The sequence below is a fragment of the Nannobrachium achirus genome (assembly GCF_963921795.1).
Source record: "Nannobrachium achirus genome assembly, chromosome: 9".
NCBI lineage: Eukaryota > Metazoa > Chordata > Actinopteri > Myctophiformes > Myctophidae > Nannobrachium > Nannobrachium achirus.
The window spans coordinates 15,744,871-15,761,041 of record NC_137818.1 but is presented as its reverse complement, the minus strand read 5'-3'; the positions used below and the strand labels follow the sequence as shown (position 1 = coordinate 15,761,041).

Below are 16,171 nucleotides of genomic sequence, written 5' to 3'. Positions count from 1 at the left end.
TCTCTCTCTGGTCAAACCAGAACACCAACCACCACAGTCACTCAGCGTTGCCACACTCTGAGCGAGAAATAAGCAAGCAGGTCTGTGAAAACAAGCCCTCCCCTAAAAAAAAGCCACCTTCTTTTTTTTTTTACTTTTTATTGATTGATTGATTGATTGAATATTCAATTCAATCATTTTTTCAGACACAGGGAGATCCATATCACAATTACAATAAAACAACAATACAAAAACAAGTAATAATAACATAATTCAAAAATAAAAGAAAAATGCACCGAGCCCAATTTGTCAGTTTCTGACATGATTGATTGATTGATTGATTGAAGACTTTGTTAGAAGTCTGCATAGGAAAAGGTACAGTTTCATGACGGTACAGTTCACTGGTACAAGGTCTACTAAAAAGAGATCATAGAAAAGCACTTGGCTTATTATTTCCACAGGAAACGATTGAAGTATCTCATATAACATAGAACACAGCACTATGCAGTAGATATAGTCAGGAAAAAAAAGAAAGTAACAAAAAAATACAAAGAAGGGTCAGGGGAATGTATTGTAACGTTTAGCAGACTGAGTGAGGCTCCTACTGGGACGCGAACCCCGGTCCCCCACTCAGCAGACAAGGCAAGCAACCCGCAATGCCAAGAAGGCTAGCCCGCTTGGTGGAGCGAGTTACGGCCTGATCTCTTGCAGGGTCGTTACAGTATTATTAAAATCTATTATTACAAGTCACGAGTAGCAGCCGTCTGAAGGTGATATTTCAGACCAATTTTGAAGGAGGCTAGGGATGTGCACTACTTCCACATGTTGGTGGTATAGCTGGAGAACGAATTAGAGCCTTGTTTAGTGTTAAATCTGCGTTGAACATGATTAGTGGAGCTGCCTCTGGTGTTGTGATCGTGGACATCCTTGACCTTTAGGAAGTAGGGCTAGTTTGTCAGGTACATGGGTATCTTGGTGGTATCTTGTACACCAGGCCCATTGCAAGATGCTGTACTCTGTCAGCTACTTTAAGCCACCCCACGCTTCTGTAGTGATAAGCGATGAGGTGGGCACGAGGAGGAAGACCAAGCATGACCCTAAAGGGTGCTCATTGACTTTAGGCCACTTGAACACTGAACGCATACATCAGTTATTTGAAAATAAAAACATTGTGGGAGGGGACCTTAATGTAATTTAAACAACATTTAGGAAAGTAGCCCAAATAAAACAAGCCCGCCCGCCCGCCCCAAAAGAAACGCAACCCACCACTACCAATATTTGAAGAAAAACAAGCCCAAAGTCGCTGATAATAAGCAGACTTGGCAACGCTGACTAGTCCTAGCCGTGACGTCACTGACTGTTTTATCACCCCCAGCCTGTCACTGACACTGTTACTGTTTTTTTATTTAATTTAATTTAAATGTATTCATTTATGTATTTGCACTTTTAATTTGTTTTTATGTTTTTTTCCCTGCCTTTTTCATTTTTAACAACCAGATTATAATAGGCGTAGTACTTGTTCGACTTTATTTCCATTCAACCATCCATCCATCATCTTTCGAGATAAACTTTTTTTTGCCGTACTAATAGGAGAGATACCTTATATAGATTAATTTATATATAAATTCATTTGTCAATACATTTTCTCCATTTACTTTAATTACATATTATTAATACTTTTTCCAATAATGGAGATGACTGACATCATAGTAGACCATACTGACACAGTATGACCATATATGGGCATTCCAAGATGTGGGTCTAATATTGGTGACATCAGGGATGTCCATATGGACATAAAAGGGACAAGGACTGACACAGAGGTCTCCATATATGGCCATTCATTTATTAGTGAATTCATTTTTCCCATTGACTTGAATGGGGAAAGTTCAAATAATACGGAATTCATTTGCAAGTGTGACTCGAGTCACGGCAACCACACTTTCAATTTCCAGTTGCATCTTTCTAGTAATACATTATGATTGTAATTATAATGCTATTTATACACACACGCTTTTATTTTATTTGTATTAGCCTACATGTGTTTGTTCACTATTTCTAAACATTATGCTTATACATCCTCATAGTAACATTCTGTTTGAAACAGAGGTAGGTTAGTCTTTAGTTTAGATGTTTTAGTTCGATTATTTTGGAAAAACTGTCTTATGTGCCCTCCCTGACTGTCAATCCAATGTCCAACAACAACAACAACAACAACAACTACGTTTTAGGCAGGCAAAGCAACATCGAAAAAAGGACACATTCAAATAAAAGTGAAGTTAATTTGTGTAGATTATACACAAATATAATTTGGAAGTTTGAAATGTCCTACACTGTAGAACATTTAACATTTCCAAATGATATGGCATAGAAAGGCATTATCGCACGCACGCACGCACGCACACACGCGCACACACGCACACACGCGCGCACACACACACACACACACACACACACACACACACACACACACACACACACACACACACACACACACACACACACACACACACATATATATAGACCTATATAGCCTTTATATGCCATAATAATTATAGGCTATGTGATAAAAAGAATCCATATAAAATAAAATGAAATCAAATAATAAATTGCCACAATGCGCCAAAATGTGTCCCAAGCAGCTTCCGCACGTGGGCCAGCTGATGCTGATGGAACTGTCAAAAAAAAAAGTGCTCGTATACTTCACCGTACGACGTACGACGACGAGAGTAAAAAAAAAAAAGACAGATCTACAAGCTCACGCATGGCGTAATAAAAGCCCGGCGGTGAGCTTGCAGATCTGCCATTTCCCTGTTTTCCGGGGCGCGCGCGGCACCGTCGTACCAACTCACGTCAAATCAACATTGGTCGCGTGCGCACGCGCGCTGCGGCGATGGGAATTTCCTAGCAGCAGAGATGGGATTTATGGTTCTTTGAAGTGAGCTGGATCTCTGGTATCCGTTCCTTTAAAAGAGCCGTTCAAAAGACTGTCTCATTTTAGTTACTTTATTTAGTTACTTTATTTATTTAGTTACTTTGTATATCATGATTATAATTACAAATCACTCCAACGCAACCCTATATACATTTTGGCCATATACATTTCCGCCATTTGAAAATAGCCGATCTACAAGCTCACAACGCAACGTGCAACGCGACGCGCAACGCGACGCGCAGCATTGTGAGCTTGTAGATCTGCTATTTTCAAATGATTTTTCTAAATTTTATTCATTGGAAAACCTGTAAAACGGGACATTCTGCATAATGATTACTTTAGGGTTTTTTCGCGCTAATCAGTCTAAAAGCGCCAAATTTTGCATAGATGTAGCCCAGGGCATGCTCTAATGATTTAGCTAGGGTGCCCGAGTCTGCGACCTTCGGGGTCGCCACAGTGGCCAAATCAAGTTGGGCTCCCATTGACTTTCTATACAGGAGGAAAATACCCTGGGTATTCTGGGTATTTAAATAGGATGAGTGGGTCTAACTAGGGGTTTGTCATGATGCTGAATCCATTGCAAGCATTTGTTTTGCAGAAAGAAAAAAAAAACATTCCTTGGGCTAGAAATGGCTCCCAGAAAACACCCATGAAAAGTGATGTCTCATCACTTTTCATTACTAAACCATCGTTTCTGGGGCCATTTTTAGCCCAAGGAAAGTTTTTTTGTGAAAACAAATGCTTGCCCCCGAAGGTCGCCGACTCGGGCGCCCTAGCTAAATCATTAGAGCATGCCCTGGGCTACATCTGTGCAAAATGTGGCGCTTTTAGACTGATTAGCGCGAAATTACCATTCTATCTCCCCAAGGCCCCCGACTATTTCTACTATTGGTACTTAAAGGGATATTACATTTTCAAAAAACTTTTGGTCATTGTATGGTCTAATCAGGCTTTTATGAACACCCTGAACAGTTTTTAATTTGCTTCATTCAGTATTTAGATATTTGATGTAAATGTTACCAGCTCCAACACGCCCAGGCCCTCTCCACATACACACCCATTGTAACTTCAAACTCCATTTTAACCATGATAGATTCATTAAAAACACCCATTATTTTTTCTGGTGACTCATAATACCCTCCTAATACGTGAGCAGACCGTGTTTTTTCAATAACTTTTTTCATTTATTTTCAATAAAATATTATTGTATTTAATGTTTTCCATTTTCCCAAAGAATTATTAAAAATAAAAGAAAAAAGTTATTGAAAAAACACGGTCTGCTCACGTATTAGGAGGGTATTATGAGTCACCAGAAAAAATAATGGGTGTTTTTGATGAATCTATCATGGTTAAAATGGAGTTTGAAGTTACAATGGGTGTGTATGTGGAGAGGGCCTGGGCGTGTTGGGCCTGGTAACATTTACATCAAATATCTAAATACTGAATGAAGCAAATTAAAAACTGTTCAGGGTGTTCATACAAGCCTGATTAGACCATACAATGACCAAAAGTTTTTTGAAAGTGTAATATCCCTTTAAATACATAGGCCTACTATTACATTTTAATTCCGAACTTCTACTATTTCCACGTTGCAGTATTAATTAAGTTAAAAAAAAAAAAAAAATAGTAGACCTACTTTTTATACCACCACTTCTTCTTCTACTGTTCAATGTTCATTAGAAAGGAACAGCTCCCTGCGAACTGGATCCCATCGTTCATTTCACAGAGCCGTTCCGAAGACTGGACTTATTCGCGAACGTCCCACCTCTAGCCGAGAGGAGAGAGAGAGGAGGAAAAAGGTATGTGTGTTACTGTCCTCACATTATAAAACTAAACAACATTTAAACGCGTTAATAATACATGAAACAAACCGCTAAAGGTTGATAAATAAACGTTTGGCTGGCTGAGCTGTGGACTGAGGAGGGAGCACCAACATATAAACGTTAGCTCCAGCCCAGCCATCTGCGCCCAAATGGGCGTTCACTGGCTCGGCTTCTTGCAGTCGGCTTGACGGCCCCGCTGTGTGTGTGTGCAGTGTGTGTGTGTGTATGTGTGCGTGCGTGTGAGATGTGTGTGTCACTTTATCATGCATTCATAATCCTAAATCATTCATTATCAACGCCGCCACAAGAACACGACGAGACGCGTGAGGCGTGACGGTATATAATATACATATTTTAGCAGGATGTACAGTATGTAGGATGCAGCTAGCTGGGCTGGCTAGTAGTAAAGCTATGTGAACCAACCATAGAGGAACCAACGGATGCTCGCCAAAAACGTTTGTTGTTGGGCTAAACTAACGTTACACTAGAGATACTGATTCTGAACCCCTCCTCTATTGCAGTGGTTCTCAACCTTTTCAGGCCGCGACCCCCAACATAATGATATTTTAACTGGGGGACCCCCACCACCCCCACCCTGACGAGCACTAAGAGCTGAGGCATTACATTTTGTATACCATGGTTCTATTGGGAAAATAGCAGATCTACATGCTCAGTGAGTATGTAGATCGGCTATTTTCACAATTTCTGCCAATAATATTAGACGACTTGTCCAATTTTTAATTTGTCATTTTAGAGGTCCTTAAAAGTCCTTAAATTGTCACTTTAGAAATGTGCAGATACCCTCTATACACTTAAACTTTATGTTGGTTTGTTTACTGTTGAGTGAGAAAACGATGCTGCACATTAAGTTAATCATCTGGGGACCCCCCAAAATATTATTTTGGGGACCCCCCTGGCCGGGGGTCCCGACCCACGGGTTGAGAACCACTGCTCTAATGCGGTTCGGACGCTATATAAATGCACCATTTATTTACCATTTATCGCTATTATTTTGTTCACTATAATCGTGGCATGGCATTTTCATAGCCGCAAATTGCAACACTAGATTTTTTTATACTCGGATGAATCTAGGGTTGCAATACCACCCATAGGGATTCAATGCATGAAAACAGTTTTTTGCTAACTGATTGTATTAAACGACTTCAAACTCACGAATATTGTGGCTCTATGGAAAGCTTGGAATTTACTCTTGCTAACTGCAAAGTGTTTGTTTCTGAAAATTCCACCGTGGAATTGTTATGATTTTATTTTCTGTCAAGAAATTCAGTTCGGGTGATTATTTTTTCTAAGTGCTGGAGTTTGGAAGCGCTCGTGGGAAGTCACTCAGCAGTCCTGTGTACCAGCTGGTTCTGTCACATAGCCTAATGCAGGAGGCAGCGGGACGTGGTGTTATAGAAGACGAGCGCTTCCTAAGTTCAAGACTTAGAAAAAAAACATGGCTGCTCGGATTTTATTAACAGAAAATAAATCATAACAATTCTTCGGTGGATTTTTCAGAAACAAACACTTTGCAGTTAGCAAGAGTAAATTCCAAGCTTTCCATAGAGCCACAATATTGGTGAGTTTGAAGTCGTTTAATACAATCAGTTAGCAAAAAACTGTTTTCATGCATTGAATCCCTATGGGTGGTATTGCAACCCTAGATTCATCCGAGTATAAAAAAATCTAGTGTTGCAATTTGCGGCTAGCATTTTCATATAGTCCCATCCCTATATTGGATCAGATGCAAGCGTGGTTTAATCTGGCCACACATTGTTGCAAGAAAGACACACTGATTCATGTTGTGGGTGTGTTTATGTACACAACTGTCGTTGTCTATTAGTTCACTGTCTGACTCAAGTGGGAATGCATGTCAAAAAGGATATTGATCACGGCCAGTGTTAGGCATCATCATCATGTCAATAATATTGAGGTTTGTCAATCTGTCGAACAGATTTAGAACTGACCAGACCCGTACAACAGTCGCCAGTGAAACCCTGTTTAGGCCTTTTTATGTTATGTTTTATTATGATAGAGTTTTGGATAACGACGTGTCAATATTATCCTTAGGTCGCAGCAGCATCCCTTTTATGGTGGTGTGCTTCTTCAGAAGAAATGTTCTTGCTGCTTATCCATGATGATCTCATCTTCCCACACACACACACTCACACACACTCCCGAAATAATTGCTTGTGCTCTCCCTCCACTGTCAAAACCACTGAATGTTGCATTTTCTCCATTGTTGCTCGCAAATCATCCTGTTCTCTCTGCTAGAAAAAAAAACAATGGCATACAGTGAGTAGGAAGAACTAATGCTTCATATTATCTTCCCATCTTTGCGAGTGTGTGTGTATTGTATTCTGATGTTGTTCCTTGTCATTACAGCCTTCCAAGTAAGAAGAGGGCATAGCGTCATGCTTGCGGTGACCTTGAACTCGCTGCTATGACGACGACCACCATAAACATTTAGGGGATGGAAAGGTAGCTGCCTCCGTTCAGCTCAGAAGTCACAACCCCTCCTTGGATCTCTGGCGTCGGCCCTTTCTCTGCCCCGGAGAAAACAAACTCGGGCTTCAAGCCAGATGCACAAGCCGGGAGAAGCCCCGTAAGAGCCTAGGACACCCCTGCAGGCTGTCGCCGCCGCCAAGCTTACGCCAATTAAAAGTAGCAAGCGGTTAAATTACACCTCGGTTCAGAAGAGGATGTGTTGCTGATCGGACCTGGAAGACTCATTGTGTGTTTGTGTGCACTGTGTGGGTGTGTGTCTGTGTGCGTGCGTGCGTGTTGCCAGTGTGTGCCTGTGGTGACGATGACGACGATGGCGGCAAACAACGGCGCTTGAATGCGGTGTCCCGGTGTTGTCAGGCATGGTAACAGGGCCGAGGCTCTCTTCTTGAGAAAGGTTTCCAACCGCGGCTGACTGGTGGTAGGTAGCCTGCTGCTGCTGCTGCCGGCCGGCGGGGCAAATGGACGCCAAGCTAAAAGAAGACCTTTTCCGGAGGTATGTGGCGGGGCTGGAGAGACGCCTGGAGGACGTAGGAGGAGGGGGGACTGCGGGCGCCGCCCCCCACCCAGAGGCGGGCAGAGGCAGGCACAAGGACAGCGAGGCCCTGCTGTCCACGGCCACGGCGCTGCTGGGGGCCTACCAGCCCGACCCGGGCCAGCGCTTCCGCATGGTGCGCTTCTACGAGCTGGTGGAGAACTCCCTGCGCTGCCAGAGGGGCGGCAACCTCCGAGGCCTGGAGAGAGCCTTCCACACCCTGGAGACCATCTGCACCAACCTGCTGCTCTTCCCCTGGAAGAAGGAGTTCAGATGCATAAAGGTTGGGGCTTGATTTGTTTTTTGTTTTTTACGTCGCGCAGCAGCAGAGCTGTCCTGTTGTTATTCAGACCTGGATTAGTATTTTAGAGAGAGAGAGAGAGAGAGAGAGAGAGAGAGAGAGAGATTTTATAGAAACAAGATATTATCTGCTGTAGTTCTTATTGCAGAATGATTATGCCTCTTTCATTAGGCTGTAACTTTCCCAGGGTTTTATGATGTGACTGACGTCTCAGATTACTGCCTGGGCTCTTGTTTTCCAGCTCCAGGGAAAGTGATGTTTTATCTAATCAAATATTGATTGATAGTTGGGCAAAAAAATTGCCAGTAGAGCATGGGCACTATGTGCGAATAGAAGTGAATGACCCATCGCCCATCTTTCTTTTTACTTTTTGATATTTTTGGGTCTTTTCTGCCTTTTATATTTATGTAAAGTATTTTATTTAATAGTTTACAGTGGAGATGGACGGGAAACGGGGAGAGAGAGGGTTACACCCCGCCATTCCGAAACACCGCTATTCCGAACGTTGACTTCTACCCCTAACCCTAACCCTAACCCTAACCCTTACCCTAACCCTAACCCTAACCCTAACTAACCCTAACCCTACCCCTAACCCTAACCCTAAACCTAACCCTAACCCTGCTTCGGAATAGCGGTGTTTCGGAATGGCGGACTGTTGCCGAGAGAGAGAGAGAGATGGGCAGAGGAGACATGCTGTAAGCGGAACGGGACTCAGACCCACAATGCACTCAGGCTACATTAGAGCCCAAGTGCCCGGACCGCAAGGCCACCGGTCCGGGCCTGAGATTCATATATTTTCGTGCTAAATGTGGACGTTGCAGAATGTTTGTTGTCCGCTTGACTGGTTGTTTGTTGGTCACACATGAGCGCTCGACAAAACTACAGCTAAAGCCTCATTTATTGACTTGGTTCACGTTTGTGTTGCATGCCGTAAATAGCAGATATACAAGCTCAAAGCGCATCACATTTGTTGTATTTAAATCAGACCTTAAGTGGGATCAACCCCACAAACACACACACACACACACACACACACACACACACACACACACACACACACACACACACACACACACACACACACACACACACACACGTCTTTGCTATTGGTTGATGTCTGGTTAAAGTTGAGCTCCAGTCCAGACACAAATGTTTTCTTGGCTTGTATAGATGGGTAGTGGGAGAATATGTGAAAAAGGTGTTCACTTCCGGCATAAAGCGTGAAAATTTGCACCTATTTTTGTGTGCTGAATTAAAAAATGTACGGATCCAAGCACTTTTCCCATGGGATCTGGTTGTAAAATGAGAATTAAAGATGGCTCTAATTCACTTACTATACAGGGGAAAAAAAGAAGTAGCATGTGAGGGGTCTAACTAGGGGTTTTTCATGATTCTTTATCCATAGCAAGAATTTGTTTTGCACGAAAAACATTCCTTGGGCAAAAAATGGACCCCACAAATCTATGGTTTAGTATGGTTTAGTGATGAGTCATCACTTTTTAGCCTGAGGAATGTTTTTTGTGCAAAACAAATGCTTGCAATGGATTCAGAAGCATGAACAAACCCTAGATAGACCCCTCACATGCTACGTAAGTGAATTAGAGCCATCTTTAATTCTCATTTTACGACCAGATCCCATGGGGAAAGTGCTTGGATCCGCCAATTTTTGAATTCAGCGGACAAAAAGGTGCAAATTTGGTGCAAGTGAACACATTAGACTATTTTTGTTACATATTTCTCCCACTAGGGGGGCAACTATTTAATTTGTGTATACATACGCCAAATATTTTTGTATGGATGCAGGATGAAGTTTTTTAACAAGTACTCTGCCCGTCCAATCATATAGTGAAATAAAAATATACACAGACAGCAGGTACTAGCAGTGTCATTGGCTAGATATAGATATGCTGTCTGTCAACAGGGGAGCGCGCTCAGTTTGTCTTCAAACATAACAGAAACATGATTAATACGACATACGGTAGTCTTTGACAGTTTGTATCAAAGCAATCTGCTCACATTACAAATGTACATATTGATCTACAGAAATGATCGATACTGTTGACCTAAAGCCTGTCTCTAAAACTCGTGGCGTTCAGCAAGACACGATGGCTACGAGGTGAGCCAAAACAAACACATTTAAAGACTTAGCTGTTTTTTATCTGAGAGGGTTGGAGTCATTGTTTTAGCAAACAGTGGCAGAGGCCATCTGGGAACCATTCGATAAAAAAAAGAAGAAATATTTATTTTCCCTTTTAGTTTTTGCCTCTTTACCACCTACTTTATTGTGTAGATCCAGGAACTCGATTTAACTCCTCCCCTTTCTTAGTCCACATTCTCCCGGGTGCTTCTGTGTTTGCTCCTGCAAACACTACACGTTTAGGGCAGTGGTGCTGACAGATTCAGCCAGTGGCGGTTGGTACCTATATTGCGCCCTGGGCGAGGTAGTATAGCGCCGCGGAAAAATCTTTTTTTTTTTTTTTTTTTTTATAAAAAAAAAATATGATTTTTTTTAAAGTTAAAAGCGGTTCGGTTCTACACGGCGGCAGAACCATTTTGGGCTTAATATAATGGGGTTTATAAAAGCATGATCTGACTGTCTTATGCCTCATTCACACTGTAAGCAGCAAAGCTAATGGTTTGCTTGGTAATTCAATGTAATCTCAATGGAAACCAGCTTTAAGATGCTGGAGATGCTGAGAACAAAGCTTGGAAAGCTTTAAAGCTGGTTTCCATTGAGATTACATTGAATTACCAAGCAAACCATTAGCTTTGCTGCTTACAGTGTGAATGAGGCATTAGTCTTTGGGCTGGTCAGGAGAAATGGTTCTTTCACAGTCACGCACAGTGAGACAAGACTATAGAGTTCCTATATCCTGGCTGTGTTTTGTAGAGGAAAGTCTTTTTTTTTCTTTTCTTCATGCACCCCCTCAAGGTGGCGCCCTGGGCGAGTGCCCCGCTAGCCCCCCCTGCAGGCCGCCTCTGGATTCAGCTGTTAACAGAATCTGACTTGAGAGATTAAGGATGTTCTAAATATTTGAAACATTGTGTTTGTTTGTTTGACAAATAACGGATGAGCTCATAACCTTCAACTCTGGCTCCATGATTCAAGCAAGCAGAGACACCTTTTAAACATCCTTTTTAATTATTACTATTATGATTATTTTATTTAAGTTTTAAGTACCACACAGTTGCAGAATACACGGTATGTATGCTAAATTTGAACTCTACACCAGGGGTCTTCAACGTTTTCAGGCCAAGGATCCCTTAGCTCAGAGAGATATGAAGCAGGGACCCCCACAACCTGTTCATAGATTCCATAGTTTCATGGTTTGACTGCACGATCATCAGTATATTTTGGATTCATGTCAATTCGTGTTTTCAGATATTTAACTACTTGAACTGTCAACACTTAATAAACTTGACCTTTTCCCCTCAAAACCAAACCTCTTTGCCGAAAATAGCCGATCACAGCGCGAGGCGTTGTGAGCTTGTAGATCTGCTATTTTTGCCTAAACCTTTCCAAATATGGACACTAGGGTTCAAGTGGTTAATATAAAAAAGGAGAAAAAAAAGTTTCTATCACACAGATTTGGAGGACGCCCTGTAGTAACTCTGAGGACCCCCTAGGGGTCCTGGACCCCCTGTTGAAAACCCCTGCTCTACACAAAAAATGTGGGTGTCACATTTTTTAAATTAATAACTGCCTCCCACCCATCCGAGCAGATCAACATGTTATCAGAGCCAGCCTTCACTACAAAGCTAAACCTTAATCAGCCACGCAAACTCAACCCGCACCAACGTTCTGCCTTCATAGTAGCACAAATTAGTCGGGACTGAATGCAGAGGCTAAACAAACAGACAAATTGTTCAAAATGGTCTTCTTGATGGTTGTTCAATAGCAGCAAAACCAATAATAACCCATCATTAAAGACATGAACTCTCTCTTTCTCTTTTTTCTCTCTCCCACACACACACACCTCCTCACTGTAGTATGTGTATTCCAATTGTAACACGGTCTCCTAGACAATTGCAATCACCACAAACTGCAGTCTGATTCAGTTCCAGATGAATCGCCATGTCGGTTGTGTGTCTGTCCATTAGGGATTGGACGATAAGCGATATTATCGTTTATCGTTATAAAAAACACTCATGATAATCGTATTGTGGACATTTAATTTATGGTAATATCGTCCTCCGTCATGCACTGGAATCAGTTCACCTTTTAATTGCCGAGCTGCATATCCGGTACCATTTAAACCCTCTATTGGTAAAAGGTACTTATATACCTACTTGATACAGTCTTTTTCTCACTCTCTATCAAATGTCTTAGCCAAAAAATAGCTGATCTACAAGCTCACAACGCGTCATGTTGTGATGCGTTCTGAGCTTGTAGATCAACTATTTTTTGGCAAACGTTCCGCCCCAGGATAATGGATTTTGATTATCGTGATAATATAGTAAATCGCGATTTCTTTTGTCACAATAATCGTGATATGAAATGTTCATATCGTCCCATCCCTACTGTCCATTCCCCTTCATCATCAACAACATCATCATCATCATCACCTCCTCCTTTGCCCATAAGGGTGTTTAAACCATGAAAACAAACCATGAATCCATCACATTTTAACCATGAACCTGTCAGTAATATGTGAATGTGAAAACCGTGGGTTTATGCTTCTTTGAGTATGAACCCCCCCCCACAGTTTATTTCTTTGGCCCACTTTGCATGCATTACATTTTCTCTGATTAAGTCGGCCATAGTGCTAGCCTCTTCTTCTTTCAGACCTAAATAAAGAGCTTTTCTGCCGGCGGTGTAAACAAAGCTATGAATATACCACTTGGGGTGAGACATCATTGCTGAAGCCTCTCTCAGCAGCCATCATACTAAAACGTGTGTGCTTGCTTACTGCCCACCCAAAATGTGCTATTTTCTATTACATCTATTCTCTAGTAAAGCTGACTCAGAACAAATACATAATCGAATCTTTTATCATTTCATGTTATTTGCTGCTCTTAACATAATGCGGAAAACACACAGGAAGTTTTGGCAGTCATCTGTAAATTCCAGTCATACTCTCCAGATAAAAAATGTATAATGATGAGGTCCAGTTATCGGTTGAATCAGCTATAGAGTAGACCATAAAGCATTTTACTGTATACTTAGATTAAGGGTGGATTTTGCACAACCTTTTAACGTGTCAGTTTTGATTTGACATCGCTTAACAATTCTCAAAAATGTGTGTCTTTTTCCAGACCTTCACCGGGCCATACGTGTATCACCTGCAATCAGCCATTTCCGACGGCGAACTCCGCGCCCTCATGCGCACCATCGGCTACTCCCGCGACCACGACTCGCAGTTCCACTTGCGGGAGCACCCGGGCGGCGCCGGCCACCTCCGGCAGCTGGCGTTCGAGCTGTTCCTGGCCCAGGCGGAGTGCCGCCTGCTGGGGGAGGTGGTGGCCCTGGCGCGCGGCTCGGCCTCCGAGATGGAGGCCCTGGAGCTCCGGCGGGGCTGCCGGGACGACGCGGCGGGTTGCGCCGAGGCGCTCCGCCGGCGGGACAGCCTCGGCGCCGACATGGCCCGGCTGTCCGTGAGGCCCGCAGACATGGAGAGGGTAGGGGTGGCCGATATGGTGGATAGATATTATCGTGGAGACGATACAGTGTCTCCACGATATGCCTTTTCAGAGATATCGTATGTATAGTGATACAATGAGGGAAAAATCCTTGAATTGTTAATACAGAGATTCATTGCAGAATCCATTTAAACCTGCATTTTGGTCTAAATAAGTGGTTCTCAAACTTTAAAATGTCAAGGTCTCCCCTTAACTCTGACAGTATACAAATGAAACCAAATGGACCCTTACGGGTCCATTTGGTTTCATGTATACTGTCAGAGTTACATTCTTGTAAGGGTCAAATTTAGACATCCCAAAAGGAACTCAGAGGAACCCTGGACCCCACTTTGAGGACCACTGGTCTAAATGGTCTGTTACTCCTTTTTCCTTTAGTTTTTGTTACCTTGTACTGTAGGTGGTTGTACTGTTGTTGTACCTTGGAAAAATAACCATAAAAACCAACATGAAAAAGAATCTTGTGTGTATCGTGATACGGCTTGGACAAATATCATGATATTGTATTTTTTTTCCACATCGCCCAGGCCGCAGCCGCTCACGCCCACTCCCACCTGAGGCGGGGCAGCCGGCCGTCAAAGTCTGTGGACGTGACGGACGGCGCCGGCCACTGGCACGCCGCCGCCAGCAAGCCCGTCCTGAAGACGTCGCTGAGCCTGAGGAAGGAGCCGCTGTTCGTGGACACTGAGGAGGACCTGAAGGTAACACAAACCCATGAGACAAATATGGGTCAATTCTCCTTCTACAACACTGCCACCCAGGTGTGGAATTCCTTGACTACTTCCCTTTAAACATTGCCTGGCTCCAACCCCTGAATCGCTAGCCACTCCCATTAAAACATTTGTTTAGGCGATTCAGTTCAGTTATCACTTCTCCCATAGACAGATGAGAAGTGAGAACTGTACTACATGTTCTGTTGTATTGACTATACTTGTACTGTTCTCCATTTCATGTCTAACAAAATATTCCATCAATCCAGGACGAGATCCTGCGGCCCAGCACGGCGTCGTCCTCGCTGTTCTCGGTGGCGGGGGTGGGGCCACCCTCCTACAGCCCCGTGGCCGACTTCTTCCCCATCCAGTCGCCTCCGCCGCTGTCCGACGCCTACTCCTCCTACCACCTGTCCTCCCTGGACGAGATCGACCTCTACACGGAGCGGGGCGGCGGTCACGTCGTCGGGGGCCGGCAGACCCCGGCGTCCAGGCCTCCGTCGCGGGAGCCGTCCCGGGGGGACATCGCCAGGGACGGCTGGCGCCACAGCAGCATCAGCGCGGCCCACACGGGGGTCAAGTGCCAGGGCTGCGGCCTGGGCTGCGGCGGCGGCGGCTCTGGCGGGTTGGTGGTGGCGTGCCCGCGCTGCGACGTGATCCTGTGCCCGGCGTGCCACGACGCAGAGCCCTCCCCGTGCTGCGGCCTGCAGGACCCCTACCACGCCAAGTCCCCGCGCGGCGTGGTCCCCGGGCCCCTCGACGGCTACGTCCCCGTGAAGGAGAAGCTCTCCGTCTACTCCAACACGCACTCCTACTCGCACCTGCACCCGCACCCGCTCACGCTGACCCACTCGCACACGCACCCCCACCCGCACCCCCAGACCATGGTGGAGAAGCCCCTCATGGCCGCCGCCACCACCGCCAAGCTGTTCCCCAGCAAGTCCGTGGGGCCCATGGCGTCGATGGGGGTCGAGCGGGCCGGCGTGGGGGGCGTGTGCGGCGGCGGGTCGCGCTGCGGCTTCTGCAACAAGCCCGGCGCGTCGCACACCTGCGTGAACTGCTCCAAGGTGTCGTGTGACTCGTGCATGGGCCTGTACGCCAAGGACGTGTGCACGCGGAAGACCCCCCAGCACAGCTTCGTGCCCAACCACCAGCTCAACTTCAAGTCGGGCACCATGTCCCACCTGGTGTACCGATGAGCCGCAGGAAAACACCCAGTTATATACAGTATACAGTATGTCCCCGTTGCGCTTTCTCCTTCCCCCCCCCCCCCCCCCCTCCTCCTTCCTGGTCCCCTCCTCGTACTCCCATCTTAAAGCAGTGGTTCTCAATCTGTGGGTCGGGGTCCCCAAATTATTTGGGCGGGTCCCCAGATGATTAACTTAATGTGGAACATTGTTTTGTCACTCAACAGTAAACAAACCAACATAAAAGTGTAAGTGTATAGAGGGTATCTGTACATTTCTAAAGAGACAATTTAAGGACTTTTTAATACCTCTAAAATAACACATTAAACATTGTCCAAATTGTCAAATATTAGAGGCAGAAATTGTGAAAACAGCCGGCCTCGCAACGTGAGGCGTTGTGAGCATGTATGTAGATCGGCTGTTTTCGCAATAGAACCGTGTTATACAAAATGTAATGCCTCAACTCTTAGTGGTCGTCAGGGTGGGGGGGAAGTTAAAATGTGATTATTTTGGGGGTCGCGCGCTGAAAAGGTTGAGAACCGCTGTCTTAAAGGATGCT

The 16,171-nt window shown here is 44.4% G+C and overlaps 1 protein-coding gene across 1 annotated transcript; it reads left to right on the top strand.

Moving 5' to 3' along the window:
• Nucleotides 1-7,126: 7,126 nt before the first annotated feature.
• On the top strand, nt 7,127-15,624 carry spata2 (spermatogenesis associated 2; the record flags this gene model as incomplete). The annotated part of the gene is made up of 4 exons (XM_080733651.1): nt 7,127-8,060; nt 13,335-13,697; nt 14,243-14,416; nt 14,695-15,624. The coding sequence occupies exons 1-4, from the start codon at nt 7,704-7,706 to the stop codon at nt 15,622-15,624; spliced, it is 1,824 nt and encodes a 607-aa protein (XP_080589777.1). The 5' UTR covers nt 7,127-7,703.
• Nucleotides 15,625-16,171: the final 547 nt, after the last annotated feature.